This window comes from Phragmites australis, chromosome 5 (assembly GCF_958298935.1).
Source record: "Phragmites australis chromosome 5, lpPhrAust1.1, whole genome shotgun sequence".
In the NCBI taxonomy this organism is placed as follows: Eukaryota; Viridiplantae; Streptophyta; class Magnoliopsida; order Poales; family Poaceae; genus Phragmites; species Phragmites australis.
Window position 1 is genome coordinate 889,331 of NC_084925.1, and position 16,093 is coordinate 905,423.

Consider the following 16,093-nt stretch of genomic DNA (forward strand, 5'->3'; position numbering starts at 1 on the left):
TTTTTGGGTTGAAGCCGCTTCCACTGCTTGCTATCTTATTAATCGATCACCCAACATTGCCATTGATAAGAAAACTCCAATTGAGATATGGTCTGGTTCTCCAGCTAATTATTCAGAATTGAAAGTTTTTTGTTGTCCTGCTTATGCTCACGTTGATAATGGTAAATTGGAGCCTAGAGCTATTAAGTGCATCTTTCTTGGTTATAAATCTGGTGTTAAAGGTTATAAATTATGGAATCCTGCAACATAAAAGATGGTGATTAGCAGGAATGTTGTCTTTAATGAATCTGCTATGTTGTCAAATGCTCATATTCAGAGTCAGCAGAGTTCTAACGTGTAGGTGGAGCATTTTATTAATGCAGAAAGTACACCAGATACTGTTGTCCAAGATACACCTAGTGCTGAAAAATTATTTATTGATCATGATTCATCTAGTGTTCCACATCCTTCATCCGTTGTGCAGCCTACACAACATTCTATTGCAGTTGATAGGCCTAGAAGGCAAATTAATCCACCCAAGAGGTTAATTAAAGAGTGTAATATTGTCGCTTATGCTCTAAGTTGTGCAGAAGAAGTTGAAGGTAATGCAGAACCTTCTAATTATAATGAGGCTATTACTTCTGCTGATTGCAATAATTGGATGATTGCAATGCAAGATGAGATGGAGTCACTTGAAAAGAATGGTACTTGGGATTTAGTCAAATTGCCAAAAGAGAAGAAGCCTGTTCGTTGCAAGTGGATTTTCAAAAGAAAGGAGGGAATTTCCCCTAATGAAGCAGCAAGGTATAAAGCAAGGTTTGTTGCTAAAGGTTATAGCCAGATTCTAGGTATTGATTATAATGACGTCTTCTCCCCTGTTGTGAAGCATAGTTCTATTCGCACTTTACTCAGTATTGTTGCTATGCGTGATTATGAACTTGAGCAATTAGATGTTAAAACTGCATTTTTACATAGGGAGTTAGATGAAGATATTTATATGGATCAACCTGAAGGTTTTATTATTCCTGAAAAAGAAGACTTTGTCTGTAAATTAAAGAAATCTCTTTATGGTTTGAAACAGTCTCCTAGACAGTGGTACAAGAGGTTTGACTCATTTATGCTCTCTAATGGTTTTAAGCGTTCTAATTATGATAGCTGTGTCTATTTGAAAACTGTTAATAGTTCAGTTATTTATTTGCTTCTCTATGTCGATGATATGTTGATTGCTGCAAAGGATAAATCAGAAATAGCCAAATTGAAATCACAGTTGAGTAATGAATTTGAGATGAAGGATTTAGGTGCAGCAAAGAAAATTCTTGGCATGGAGATCATTAGAGACAGGAAAGCTGGCAAGTTATATCTTAGTCAGCAAGGTTATATTGAGAAGGTCCTTCGTCGTTTCAATATGCATGATGCAAAACCAGTGAGTACTCCATTAGCTACTCATTTCAAATTATCTTCAGCTTTATGTCCTGAGTCAGAGTATGATATTGAGTACATGTCTAGAGTTTCATATTCTAGTGCAGTTGGTTCACTTATGTATGCCATGGTCTGCTCTCGTCCTAATTTATCTCATGCACTGAATGTTGTTAGTAGATTTATGGCTAATCCTGGCAAAGAGAATTGGAAAGCTGTTCAGTGGATTTTCAGATATCTGCGTGGTAGTTCTAATACTTGTTTGCAGTTTGAAAAATCTGGAGATGGACTTGTTGGTTATGTTGACTCAGATTATGCTGGTGATTTGGATAAGAGGAGATCTCTCACAGGTTATGTTTTCACCGTTGGTGGTTGTGCTGTTAGTTGGAAAGCATGTTTGCAGGCTACTGTTGCTTTATCAACTACTGAAGCTAAATATATGGCTATTTCTGAAGCATGCAAAGAAGTTGTTTGGTTGAGAGGTTTGTATACTAAGCTTTGTGGAGATAATTCTTGTATTAATATATTCTGTGATAGTCAGAGTACTATTTGTCTTACAAAGGATCAAATGTTTCATGAAAGAACAAAGCATATTGATGTGAGGTATCATTATATTCGAGATGTCATTGCTCAAGGTGATATTAGAATATGCAAGATAAGCACTCATGATAATCCTGCTGATATGATGACAAAGCCAGTTCCTGCTACTAAATTTGAGCTATGCTCAAGTTTAGTTGGTGTTACAGTTTGAGTTCTAGAGACTTTTGGCGTCGGTGATATTTATTATTGAAGGGAGTTTATTGATGATTCTTTATTTGCTACAAGATGGAATTCGTCTCAAGGTGGAGTTTGTTGGATTGTGATCCGAATTCTTATTGGGCCAGACAAGGAACGCCTTCGGCCCATATTCCGGAACAGTCCGTATTAGACTAGAGTCGTATGTGTCCACCCCTATAAATATATTTTGTAAACTACAAGGAGAGCCAAGACGCTCATTGTAATCCCCTGCATTGTACACATCCCTGATATAGTGAAGATCGTCGATTGGCGCCCGTGGTTTTTTTCCCGTAAGGGTTTTTCACGTAAAAATCGTGTCTCGTGTTCGATTCTGTTATGCTTTATTTCTAACAGATATTACCGTCGGCTGAGTTATTACACGCTTGAAGGTGTTTTTATATGCTTGAGTGTTACTTTTAATAGCAGATAAATTTTCATCTGAGATGACATTCTTCTGTATGACAACACCAGGAGTTGGGAGCAATGTCGACATCATCGGGGAAAAATAGGCTGAATCAACCAGTGTTGGACCCAATGGAACAACACTCTGGGTCCATGTAATTATTTTGAACTGACAAATGAACAACTTTGTGATGAAAATAATTGGTACAATTAAAGATCTGTTTGGTATATCTCCAGCTTTGAGATTCATAATGGATCTAAGAGCTTGTATGATAAAATAAGTGATTTAAATTTCTATTTTTAGTTCACAATAAAATTAAATGACTCAATTAAATATCCTCAATCCAGTTATAGCTGTATATCCAAGAGTTTTTGGAGCTTGATCAAATCAGCTAAAAAAATCTTTAATATAGAGCTATGACAAATGGGACCTAAGCAAGAGGGTATGTTCAGGACCAAGATGCCGCTAGGGAATGCAACATCTGTAGGATTCGAGGCCATTGGCCATGCATTTGCCCATCATCTTTGAAGTGGAAGTGAATCAACGCAAGAGGTTGAAGGGAAGCTGAAGAAACGTTTCAATTGAATGTTCAATAGATTGAATCCTTGATATGGGTGAGCCTAAACGAATGTGAGGATGAGTAAAATGAAAAAAAGGTTTTAATGGTTAGCTAAGATGCTAAGCATAATCTGTTTGAGTAAAATGAAAAAAAGGTTTTAATGGTTAGCTAAGATGCTAAGCATAATCTGTTTGTACAATAAGTTTCTACATTCACGAGTGGTAAATCTTTTCGCTCGAGGGTATCTATTTTTACAATTGTAGGACAAGTTCACAAGTGCGAGACCTTTTTTAAGGTCAAGTGGGGTTTTTTTCGCTCCATGGTGTCGGTTTTTACTATTGGAGCATAAGAGTTTTCCAATTCAGTGAAAAAACATACATATTGGTCTGTGCAAAACAAATACCCCAAAACCAAAAGAAAACCACATGCACAATTTGTTTTCACGATTTTTCGGGTTGTACATGAGCAAACTGCATTGGGTGCAAATTTCATCATGCAAGTGTAAAATCTATACCACCTCGAGTTTTTACATTTCGGGTTACGTTTCTACATTCACGAGTACATGATTTTTTTTGGCTCAAGCATGCTGGTTGTAGTAATCGGTGAAAGGTAAATTAGGCTGGTTGTAGGAATTGGTGATGTCTTAAAAGGAATGTAAATTTGAACACTTAAAATTATTTGGTTTCAAAAACTTCAAGAGATAAATCAATATTAATTTTTATCTAAATATGATCTAAATTTTTCTAGTGTATCTATTCTACCGTTCAAAAGAGTTTTTAACCTATAGTTAATACTAGCAAACTATTCTATAAATGTAAACACGCAAAGGTAGATTGTAAGTATGTAAATACGGAAATATAAAGATGGTAGAAAAAGCAAACTTAGCAAAAGAAATTTTTATCTCGTGATATTGCTGACATAAACATCACTCCTAGTCCACGTTGGAGCAGTCATCTGGACTGTAACTCCCGAATGGCACACAGTCACAGCTCTTGTACCGCCTAGAGCTTAAATAGGTTGAGCCACCAAGCCACCAATGCTCTCTTCTGCCGTCTTTGCGATCCATCCTTACCATAAGATTCTCTTCTGTTCATTTACTGTTATCTTCACTTCGGAGCTTAAGCCACCAAGGCAAGGATCTCCGCGTCCATGTACAAGCTTCTTGCCGCCACTCCACACCAAGTCGAATGATCAACAAGCATGAGCCACTAAGGCTCAGGGTGTCTGCGAGTCACAAAGACTCCAAAGTTTCGACATACCACTTGGTACAATATACGATCACTCCTTGATCCCCTCTCTAGCAAGCAATACCTAGCAACAACTCTCTCTACACCTAATAGCACTAATCACTCGTTTAATCTTATGCTTAATTACCTTAGATGATCATTTTTAGTATTTTGGTGGCTTGAATCTCTTCTCAAATGTCTATGAGCTTCCTTGTACTTCAACATACTCAAATGATCGAGTGAGGAGTATTTATAGCTTCAAACTCGCAAACTAGCTGTTGCTCTAATGGTCAAAAAAAGATTATGAACACCGGATGATCCGGCATCAACAACAGTACAAACACTGGACCATTTGACATATACAACAGCAAAAACTAGTCGATAACTAGCTGTTAGAACTCTACTCAAACTCATTATGAACACCAGATGTTCCGACGTTATCTTGAACTGCATCATCGGATTATCTGGCGTATAGACTTAAACGAACCGGGCAACTTCTCATTAAGCATTGTCCAGTGTGTAGATCTTCTGATTGCCGGATCATCCGATATGTACAACCACACCAAAACTTGCTGTTGCAACATATTCTGAAAAATGCTCTAGCCTAGACAACTCTTCATTTGCTGGGCTATCTGATATGTACAACATTTGAATCATCTTCTGAGAATACTGTAGCGTGTACCGTCCTTTGAGCACCGGACCATCTAGCGTGTACAAAACTGCCGGAAAAATGCTTTGACGTGTACAAATGCCTCATCGTTGGGCCATCCGGTGTGTACAATTTTTCTTAGATTTATCTAATTTAATCCAATCGTTGTCCCGCTTTAATGGCTTCTTAATATATTACATCCATGAGATCTATTAAAACATATACTTAATAAATATATTAGCCTTATTAACTATACTATCATTAATCACTAAAATTATATATATATATACATATATACATATATATACATATATACATACATATATATACATATATACATACATATATATACATATATGTATACACACACATACATATACATATTTCTTAAAGAATCATGTTCGGTACACTGGACTTTATGATTGCAAGAAACGTTTCAATATTCACGGGTGCCCAGAAAACTGAAATCCTCGACCTATAAAATTATATAAGTATATTGCAATTTGTATAAAAAGATTTTGCGACAATCGATTCATAAAAGTCGATGGGAGTGCTCCACATCGTGTTTACTGTCTCTGAAACATCAGTGAGATCACATTGTGAAATTGTGAAGTTGTAACCAACACTTCGATCAATCTCGATCGAAGCAGCAGTTACCAAGTCAAATACAGTAAGAATCAACATGCTTGCTTTATCAATTGCTGATCCAGATGTGCATATACGGCCAGTCTGAAACTTCACTCTTATCTGAGGCAAGAAGATTAGAAGAATATGGGTAATGCATGCAACCATCCATTTCGATCTGCAGCTCATGTCTTAATTTATTCTGATCAACACCAGGAGAATCCAACCAATGTATATGGCAAGATCAAAGCATAAAAAAACATGATGCTTGCAAAAATCTGTAGCTTGTATTCCTTTCTTTGCCCTATCACACACTCAAAGGTTGCATGCAGGGGCAGGCCGGCAGGGGCAGCAGAAGTGGCGTATGTCTGTCAATCTGTCATAGTAGATGGTTACCTAGACGTACAAATCTTAGACCACCGCCGTGTGAAGAACATGTCTTGCAACTTAGAGGTGACTGGAGGCATCAATATACCATTTTCTTCCCAACATTATGCAAAACCTTTTGGACATTTTTAACCAAAAGAAAAGCTTTTGGCAGTTTCATACTTGCAAATGAAATTTGTCAAAAAAAAAAAAAATGAAACCCAAGTACTACTGATAAAAAACGACATTGTACGGTACTAGTTGAACGACACCTAATTTAAGGGTGCAAAGCAAACTCGCAATTAAGCCATTCTCGATGCTATTTTTTAATATTAATTAGATGTTCACACCAAACAAAAGATGATGTGACAAGATAGCTAAGAAAGAAAGAGAACAAGCTATTTTCTCCGTGAAGAGCTAGAAACCAACAAATATGTATCGGTAGAAAGTTAGTGTCCTAGAAGTGTGTTATCTTATTTAACAATTGGTCATGAGAAATCATAGGCAAAAATTTAAAATTAGACAATATATATAAACGTATTTACTGAAATAAAAAATAATAATCGTATTTATTAATTTAGCATCCGTATTCAACGCACGGTGTATTTCGGTACACCGTGTACCAAAAACACTTTTTTTAACCGACAGGACCGTGTACCGAAAAAGTGTTTTTCAGCACACGGTGTGCCGAATACAGTATTATTGTCCATATTCGGCATACTGTGTGCCGAATACAGTTCATTTTTGGCACACGGTGTACTGAATACCGGCAATAGTGCTATCGGTGATATGGGAACCAGGGGTCCCCGAGTCCCGAGGTCAGAACAGCAGAATGCCACGTGGCGCTTTCCCTCGGGGACTATCTCCCCGAGGTTCGAGAAGACTCAGTTCCGGGAGGGGTACTCGGAGCCATGAACAGTGGTCCCCGAGTACCCGAGTTCCCCGAGGACCCGAGAAGATAGTTCCGGGAGAGGGCGCTCGGGGCCATGAACAGTGGTCCCCGAGTACCCGAGTTCCCCAAGGACCCGAGAAGACAGTTCCGGAAGAGGGCGCTCGGGGCCATGAACAGTGGTCCCCGAGTACCCAAGTTCCCCGAGGACCCGAGAAGACAGTTCCGGGAGAGGGCGCTCGGGGCTATGAACAGTGGTCACCGAGTACCCAAGTTCCTCGAGGACCCGAGAAGACACAGTTCTGGGAGAAGGTGCTCGGGGCTATGAACAGTGATCCCCGAGCACCCGAGTTCCCCGAGGATCTGAGACGCCCCTTGCTGGTGGACCCCACAAGAGCTCAGCGGTGAGATGTTAGCTGGTGAAAGGTCCGATGCTGCATTTAAGAGGGAGCGTGGCCTGTCACTTCCAACCACTCCCCCAACGCCTGCTGTTAGTCCCTGCCACCACCTGGCAGGGAGGCGTGGGGACATTTAATGCGACGGGTCCCATCGGACGTCATCTTGCGCGGCTTGGAGATATCGTCACTGGGCTCGAGGCTTATCGCCTACCCCCTACTATGTCAGGCCCGCTCTGACTGAGCAGGCATGCGGGGTGGTTCGGCGGCTGCCCGGTGGGCCATCCTCCTGCAAACGGCTAAAGCCGTGCGTAATGGGCGACAAGACCAACCGGGGACGCACTTTTTCAACCCCTGTAACGCCGAGTTGCAGTCAATGATGGTTGCTTTCTATTTATGGCTCATAAGGACTCGTGCCCTCCTTCCTGGGCACGCCAAGCCTCCTCGACGGTATAAGAAGGGGTGGACACCCCGAAGACAAGGACAACTTGGAGAAGTTTTAGAGGTTGAGGTTAAAAGCAGACAAGCTAACGAAGACCGGAGACACGAAGCTCGAAGTCGAGCAGAGGTTCTCCAAGACCGAAGCTCTAGACTTAGACAGAAAACCTTGTAACGCAAGAGATCCACAGAAAGGCATTCCCAGAGCATTTATAGTATATACACAGGAGTAGGGTATTACGCTCTGTGCGACTCGAACCTGTCTAAAAATCCCTCGAGCATTTACTCTCACTAGTATCCGATCATCCGTCCCGCCTGCATCCCATATACTCTCATTTAATTCACGTACGAGGTAGATTCAGAATCATCCCCCGGCTGAATCTCAAAGGGGGTCCCTCAGGATCCCCGCTTGAGAAGTTCATCTATTTTCGGTACATCGTGCGCCGAATACGAATGCTAAATTAATAAATACAACTATATATTATCTATTTCAGTAAATACGATCAGACATGTTATCTAATTTTAGATTTTGATCGAAATCACATAGACATCACATATAGACATTATATATTAAAGTATTTTTTCTATATACTAATTTATAAACTATCTCACCTCCAAGAAATAAGTATAACACTTACAGGGGAGTGACATAGCCTTAACCCGACCACAGATCTTCTAATGCTGACGGGTTCATGGCTGACGTGGCAGACCATGTCCTCCCTGAGCTCATCACGACATGGCACAGGGATCATTTGCTTTCGTGGGCTCCACCTGCCATGTACCATCTCCATCTCCATCTCCATCTCCTATAATACTCAGCACCAAGAAAATGACCTGAAATGACGAAGGGAACGGAAGCTCCTGGAGTTTGAGGAGGAGTCAAGCAGCTGCCTGCCCCGGAGACCAAGATTTCCTCTTTGCGGGGAGCACAAATCCAGCCCCGTAAGTCCCCTTGAAAATTTTCCTCATGCGTTTCCACTTCACAACTAGCACACATATCCTCTCCAGCATTTCATTCTTGGCGTCAAGCAAATCCCCCATCTCTCCAACCACCAGTGCCTGACATTTCCTGTCATTTCTTGGGTTCTGACTAATAATTCAGGAAAAAGCTGTGTCCTTGGACCAGTTCTCTCATTTCCCTGCTGATTTTTGGTCCAACACTGAGCCCCCAGTAATTAGTAACCATTAGTACTTGCCGTTGCAAGGAGTTCTCAGGTGAGTTCTTGGAGGTTCAATCCGTTTATCTTCACTTGGTTAACAAGCACATAACGCATGAAAGGCTGAAGCTTGTGTCTAGTTCGCTAGGTTGCTTGCCAATTCAGGCATTGCTGCTGCACTTTTGCAAGAACCATCCTTTATTAGAGTTCTTTGGAACACAGCATAGAATGTGTGTTTGTTTCTTGTTGTCTGATCGATTGAAACAGGGAATAGAATAGATACCTTTATTTGTTCCTATGCCTTGCATCGTCGAAGGTTTGGAGGTCCACCTTTTGTTCTCTTCATACCAAAAGTGTGTGGAAACTGGAATCTATGGAGAAGTAAGATAGCTCCACGTTTGTCTAGAGCTGTTCACTAATGAACTGCGTTGCATCTGCTTTGTGGGATAGGACCATATGAGCAAAGCGGGTTTCGGATGATGCTTCCCCAGAAGAACTTAGGATTCACCTTACCTTTCGTTTTGTTGAATGTTTATCAACTTTGTGACTTTTTCGTGGTTGCCTTTTTTCTTCCTACAGATAGGATAAGCGGAATGCATACCAAAACATTGTGTAGTCTAGTACAAATGAGTGTTTACCGTGCTTAATATATCCAGTTTAACCTTCTATCTTTATTCTGTCAAGTGGCTTTTCTTTGCAATCTTCAATCTATCAGTCCTTCTATTGTTATATCTGCTTCTTTCAGTTTGACATTTGGTGACCTTTTTAATTTGTGAGCTAAATCTTTAGATGTTGATTCTCTTCCACGTGGATGATGCTATTATTGCTATTATTATTTTTGGTGAGGGAGTTACCCATTGCTGTCCTAATAACAGCTGCTTTATCTTTTTCTGACAGGGTTTCCAAACTCATTGACAATTCGCTAACTTGTGCATAAGTTTCTGGTAGCCTTTGCACCGTTTCAGCCACAATGAAGATAACTTTTCTTATGTTGTTGGTCCTCTCCTTGTTCCTCTTCCCTTGTGGGCTCTGCAAGAGCTTAGCTGCAAGGCCTTCCGTTGTGAATATTGGTTCTATTCTTCGGTTCAACTCCACCATTGGAGGTGTTTCAGCGGTTGCCATCCGTGCAGCCTTGGAGGATATCAACTCCGACCCAACAATTCTAAATGGAACAGCATTACAAGTTGACATGAGGGATACAAATTGTGATGATGGTTTCCTTGCCATGGTTCAAGGTAGGCCTGCTATAATTCTGCCTTCATTTGTTTTGCATTTTTAAATAGTGTGTGCTTCTATTCTAAAGTTGTGATGGTGATACAATATTCCTTATATCAGCTTTACAGTTCATGGAGACTGATGTTATTGCAATCATTGGCCCGCAATGCTCTACGATTGCTCATATCATTTCGTTTGTCGCAAATGAGCTCCGAGTCCCTTTGATGGCCTTTGCATCGGATCCAACTCTATCATCAATCCAGTTACCGTTCTTTGTTCGGACTGCTCCGAGTGATCTCTACCAAATGGCAGCTGTGGCGGCAGTTGTTGATTACTACCAGTGGAAGATAGTGACTGCCATATATGTTGACGATGATTATGGACGAAATGGCATTGCTGCTTTGGATGATGAACTTACTGCAAGGCGCTGCAAAATTTCCTACAAGGTTGGATTCCCTGGCAATGCTAAAAGAAGCGAGCTTCTAAATTTGTTGGTTACTGTTAATAACATGGAGTCTCGTGTTATCATTGTCCATACTAGTGCTCCATCCGGACTCCAGCTTTTCTCCCTTGCAAACAGACTAAACATGATGGGCAATGGTTATGTATGGATTGCAACTGATTGGCTTTCTTCTTACCTTGATGCTAATTCTACAGTTCCTGCTGAGACTATATCTGGCATGCAAGGTGTTCTGACTTTACGGCCACACATCCCTAAATCAAAGATGAAGAGCAATTTGATCTCTAAGTGGAGCAGCTTAAGCAAGAAGTACAACCATAGTGACCTTCGGACAAGTGCTTATGCCTTTTATGTTTATGATAGTGTATGGACAGTAGCTCGGGCTCTGGACTCCTTCTTTGATGATGGTGGGAGTATTTCCTTTTCAAATGACTCAAAGTTACGTGATCAAACTGGGGGAACTCTTCACCTTGAAGCCATGAGTATTTTCGACATGGGAAACAAATTATTGGGCAAGATTAGGAAGGTAAACTTCACTGGGGTGTCTGGCCAAGTGCAATTCGATACTCAGGGTGACCTCATTCATCCTGCCTATGATATCATAAATATAATCGGAAATGGCGTTCGGACCATTGGTTTTTGGTCAAACTATACTAGACTGCTGTCGACTGTCCTTCCAGAGGACTTATATTCGAAGCCCCCTAATAGTTCTCTTGCCAATCAACATCTCTATGATGTCATTTGGCCTGGGGAGACTGCAAAGAAGCCTCGAGGTTGGGCCTTCCCTTCCAATGCCAAGGAGTTGAAAATTGGTGTCCCCAACAGATTTAGCTTTAAAGAGTTTGTCACCATAGATAATGTTACTGGGTCAATGAAGGGTTATTGCGTCGATGTCTTCACTCAGGCATTGGCTTTGCTTCCTTATCCTGTTACATACAAGTTTGTACCTTTCGGGAGTGGTACTGAAAATCCTCATTATGATGAACTTGTACAGATGGTTGAGAACAATGTAAGTTTGGACAATCATTTTTTTTTTTTGGTTATGTTCCTACTGCACATCTTATCAGCGTCACCTTATCCTGCAGGTGTTTGATGGAGCAATAGGTGATATCGCTATTACAATGAATCGGACTCAAACTGTTGATTTCACCCAGCCCTTCATCGAGACAGGCCTGGTTATCTTGGCTCCGGTTAAGAAGCATATAACAAATTCCTGGGCATTCTTGCAGCCATTTACGTTGGAGATGTGGTGTGTTACAGGATTGTTTTTTCTTATTGTGGGTGTGGTTGTTTGGGTGCTTGAGCATCGAGTCAATGATGATTTCCGTGGCCCACCACGAGAACAAATAATGACTATTTTCTGGTAAGGAGCTGAATTGCAACTTTTTTTTCTCACTCTATGTGTATCTGTTCACCTCACTTACAAACATTAGAATCTCCATGATTCCTATGCAACATATTGCACACTGTTAGCAGCCTAATACTTCGTTTTTCAACATTGACAAGTTGTCTACATAATTTGTTTAAATGAAAAATCTAGCCATGAACAATAAAATGAAATTTTGCAATATTAAATTGGTTGAAGAAAATATATCTGCATTTGCACAGTCTATTTTCACATGATATTATGATGTGCTATCCTCTGTTTTCTTAGTTATGTCAGTAAAGTACTTCTCCACATGTATCATCAAATGCTATTCCGATCGATTCTTTTCTCTGAAATGAGTGATCATGATCTCAATTTTGATTCTCTGCAGGTTCAGCTTTTCGACTTTATTTTTTGCACACAGTGAGTAAACTGACCTTTCCTGTTCTTCTTTTGGTAGAAGTGACATTCTGTTCTGACATGTTATTTCCATCTCTATTTGTTACCAGGAGAAAATACTATGAGCACCCTAGGACGTGGTGTCTTGATCATATGGCTATTTGTTGTTTTGATCATTGTATCCAGCTACACTGCGAGTCTTACTTCCATCCTAACCGTGCAACAGCTTGACACTTCTATAAGAGGACTTGATGACCTGAAAAGTAGTGATTATCCTATCGGTTTCCAAGTTGGTTCTTTCGCAGAAGAATACATGGTCAAGGAACTGAACATCTCACGGTTGAGGCTAAAAGCTCTCGGTTCTCCTGAAGAATACGCTGAAAATCTCAAGCTAGGCCCTAAGAAAGGAGGTGTTATGGCCATTGTTGATGAGCGCCCTTATGTTGAACTGTTTTTGTCAACTTACTGCAAGATTGCAGTTGCTGGCTCAGATTTCACCAGTAGAGGATGGGGCTTTGTAAGTACACTGAGCTTATAATTTTCTTATAAAAACAATTCTAGGTATTTACATTATAATGAGAAACAAAAATCATAATTCCTTGACAATATTATCTACAGTAATTTTACTGTATTAACTGTCAATATTTTTGTCTGCTGTCTCAGAGCTGATGACACTCTAAGATTATTTTGCTGTTGTTGCACTTATTTGCAGCAGAAGTCTAATATCTAAAGTCTAACCACTTGGTTTCTTGCATTCAAACATAGCACCTTATAAATTCACTCTGTCAGGCATTTCCAAGGGATTCCCCTCTGCAAATAGACCTGTCAACCGCAATCCTAGCACTGTCGGAGAACGGGGAACTGCAGCGGATCCACGACAAGTGGCTCAAGACAGGCGAGTGCACAGCTGACAACACCGAATTTGTGGACTCGAACCAGCTCCGCCTTGCCAGCTTCTGGGGTCTGTTCCTCATTTGTGGTGTGGCATGTGTCCTCGCACTGCTCATTTACTTCAGCATCATGCTACGTCGATACCTGAAACATGAATCGCCAGAAGCAGCACTCTCCTTGGAGTCCGGGTCATCGAAATCGAAGCGCAGCATCAAGAAATTCATCTCATTTGTCGATGACAAGGAGCTACCAAGGAAAAAGCGGTCCTTGAGCCTGTCAAGAAGTTCCATGCCAACAACACCAACGGGTAGCCTTTCTGTTCTTGACATAGAAAGACCGGTGAGGTCTGTCAGGAATGTTAGTGTTACTGAAATACGAAACTAGCGCATGTGTATTGACTTCGAAGCTAAGAAATTTTAGTCTTGGACCTGGGATAAATCATCTTTGGGTCAGTTTACGCAATCTTAGATAGGAAATTAGAGTGAAAGGCTGTGCAGGGAATTGTATTTGTAGGTTTTTAGCGCCCAGCAATAACAAATCCTCTGAGTCTGAGTCAAGTTTGTTGTGGCAACTGGAAAATTGTATAGAAGCAACCCTTGTCCAAGATGGTGTTATGAATGTAATACGTCTTTTTAATTTTTTTTTCTTCAGTTTTCTCTCGTCATGCTTGCTACGCAGTGTCCTTCATTTGTTCATACTTAAAATAAGATGAAATTGCAGAGGTTTGAAGTGCTGTGTCCGAGTCTCTTAGAGGAACATGCTGTGTTAAGGTGTACTGAATACAAGGAAAAACCAATTTAAGCAAGAGGCTTGTTTATTCCACTCTTTCCAATGCGTTATTAGCTACCTTACCAAAAAAGAAAAAAGAAAAGCATTCTTGTCTGAAGGGCAAAGCCCTGCTTCAGTATTATGGAATTGAAATAACAGTTTCACAAGGTAACACAGAATCCAAGTCAGCATACATGTGAAGGTTTCACTCAGAATAAAACAGATCATTGACAAGTGAACACTGAAATTTTGGAGACAATAGCACAAATTGGAAAACCAAGAAATAAAAACCGGAAAAATAAACGGAATAGGAAAAGAATATATGAATAATTGGAAATGGGATATTATGGATATCCTACCACTAGGAGCTGCCTGCTTATGGATATGATGATGAAGTGGCAGTTCTGTGCGCGCCATTTCGGCCCCTCCCATCTGCCATGGCTTCCTCTGCCCTGCCTTCTAGAACCTTCCACCGCCACTCGCTCCCCTCGTCTGCTCCCCCTCATCCTTCGAGAGAGACTTGCACCTTTTGCTGCCTCCCCGGTGCCGTCTCCCGGCGGCGGGCGGCCGCGCAGCTCCTCTCCGCCGGCTTCTTGACCGCCGTCTCGCTGCCGCCGGAGGACTACGTCTCTGCACGTACGTCGTTGTGCCTGCTTCCTTGCGCCGTTGGTTTTCTTGGTTTCTGCATCTGTGCTCAGATTCTTGCTAAAGCAGGCTCCTTTGCGACTGAATTGGAGCTAATTACAGTTTTTTGCTGTTAAGCCGTAGGATTTTAGAATGTAAATGAAGGTTGTTCTAACTTGCATATGTTTGCAAGACGATAACCTTGCTGAATCTTCACTTTGTTGATTAATTGAACTCATTTTTTGTGTTCTCCGACTAATCTTTTTTTTATATAGAACACACAGGAGCGTTGTGTATCATTGCATTAAAAGAGAAGAAAACAAAAGATAATCTTACAAACCCCACACACTTACAAAACACACCCGAAATGATATGGAAACAGTGCGCCTTCAACAAAAGAAATAAAACGACCCTTAAAGAACTGAGAAAATGAACCGAGCTGCAACTGCGCTAAACCCTTAGCTGATCTGATAACTTTGGGAGCAGCTGAGGGACTGAAGTACTACGATCTTGTTGAAGGGAAGGGTCCAACTGCTGAAAAGGGCTCAACTGTGCAGGTAATCTTCTCCCATCTGCACATGACTCTTCCTTCTTAACTGCGACTAATGGCTATCTTCTCAACTTTAAGGGTTTATTTTGACTGCATATACCGTGGCATCACCGCAGTGTCGAGCCGTGAATCCAAGCTCCTAGCAGGGAATCGGAGTATCGCACAAGTTATGTTGCAAACTACTCCCGATCCTTGTGTTCTAGTTGTAGTACTGCTGCTCTAGAACAATGAGAATTAAGACGTTTGTGTGTCTTCTAGTAGCCTTATGAGTTCACTGTCAGCTCACTGCCTGGCAAAGAACGAAAGCGGGACTTTGCAGACAATGCCAATGGTCTATACTCAGCACAAGCTGCACCGAAACCTCCAGCTGCCATGTACACGATAACTGAGGGGATGAAAGTATGGGGAAAGGTATGGAGAAGGACAACTTGCACAAGGCAAATAATTCAGTCCTCCCACTCTACTATCTTACTGACTTGATCTCCGTTGTGTCTATCTGTTGTTCATGAGAGGAGAGTAATTGCCCCTCCAGAGCTCGGATATGGGAAAAGGGGAGGAGTGAGATGCCGGTAAATCTCCAATTTATTAAAGTGGTGTTCATGTAGTTTGATTTAGCACGATCATGTCTTGAGATGGTTTGTTTGATTCCATGCTTCTTTGCAGCCTGATTCTACTTGTGAGCTGGATATAGAGCTATCGGAAGTGGTCCCTCCTGCAGAAAAATGACCATTTTTCTTTGTAATGGATGGAGAATATTAAGGTACTCATGGAGAGCCCCAAATTTCAGAATGAATTAATAGTTTACTGACTTTTCATTTACATGTTAATCAGTCATGCAATTGTATTCACACTACGATTAGATGCATGTTGAGAGATATTTGCTGAGTTTCCGTGACAGGACCTTTTTTGCAAGCCCACATAAAAAGTCTTGGACAAGAAGCA

At 41.0% G+C, this 16,093-nt stretch overlaps 1 protein-coding gene and 1 pseudogene across 3 annotated transcripts; both read left to right on the top strand.

The window, feature by feature from the left end:
- The first annotated feature begins 8,538 nt into the window (after positions 1-8,538).
- Positions 8,539-13,859, top strand: LOC133918225 (glutamate receptor 3.1-like). Of its 3 annotated transcripts, XM_062361984.1 has the most exons (8): positions 8,539-8,663; positions 8,824-8,936; positions 9,776-10,113; positions 10,214-11,562; positions 11,639-11,916; positions 12,311-12,342; positions 12,429-12,835; positions 13,108-13,859. In XM_062361984.1, exons 3-8 carry the CDS (start codon positions 9,849-9,851, stop codon positions 13,591-13,593), a joined length of 2,817 nt encoding a protein of 938 aa, XP_062217968.1. In that variant the 5' UTR covers positions 8,539-8,663; positions 8,824-8,936; positions 9,776-9,848; the 3' UTR covers positions 13,594-13,859. The 3 variants fall into 3 exon arrangements, with proteins under 3 accessions (XP_062217968.1, XP_062217966.1, XP_062217969.1); XM_062361982.1 differs by lacking the exon at positions 8,824-8,936 and having other exon boundaries at positions 8,545-8,663; XM_062361985.1 differs by lacking the exons at positions 8,539-8,663; positions 8,824-8,936 and having other exon boundaries at positions 9,945-10,113; positions 10,222-11,562.
- On the top strand, positions 13,823-15,966 carry LOC133917287 (peptidyl-prolyl cis-trans isomerase FKBP18, chloroplastic-like; annotated as a pseudogene).
- The last annotated feature ends 127 nt before the right edge of the window (positions 15,967-16,093 follow it).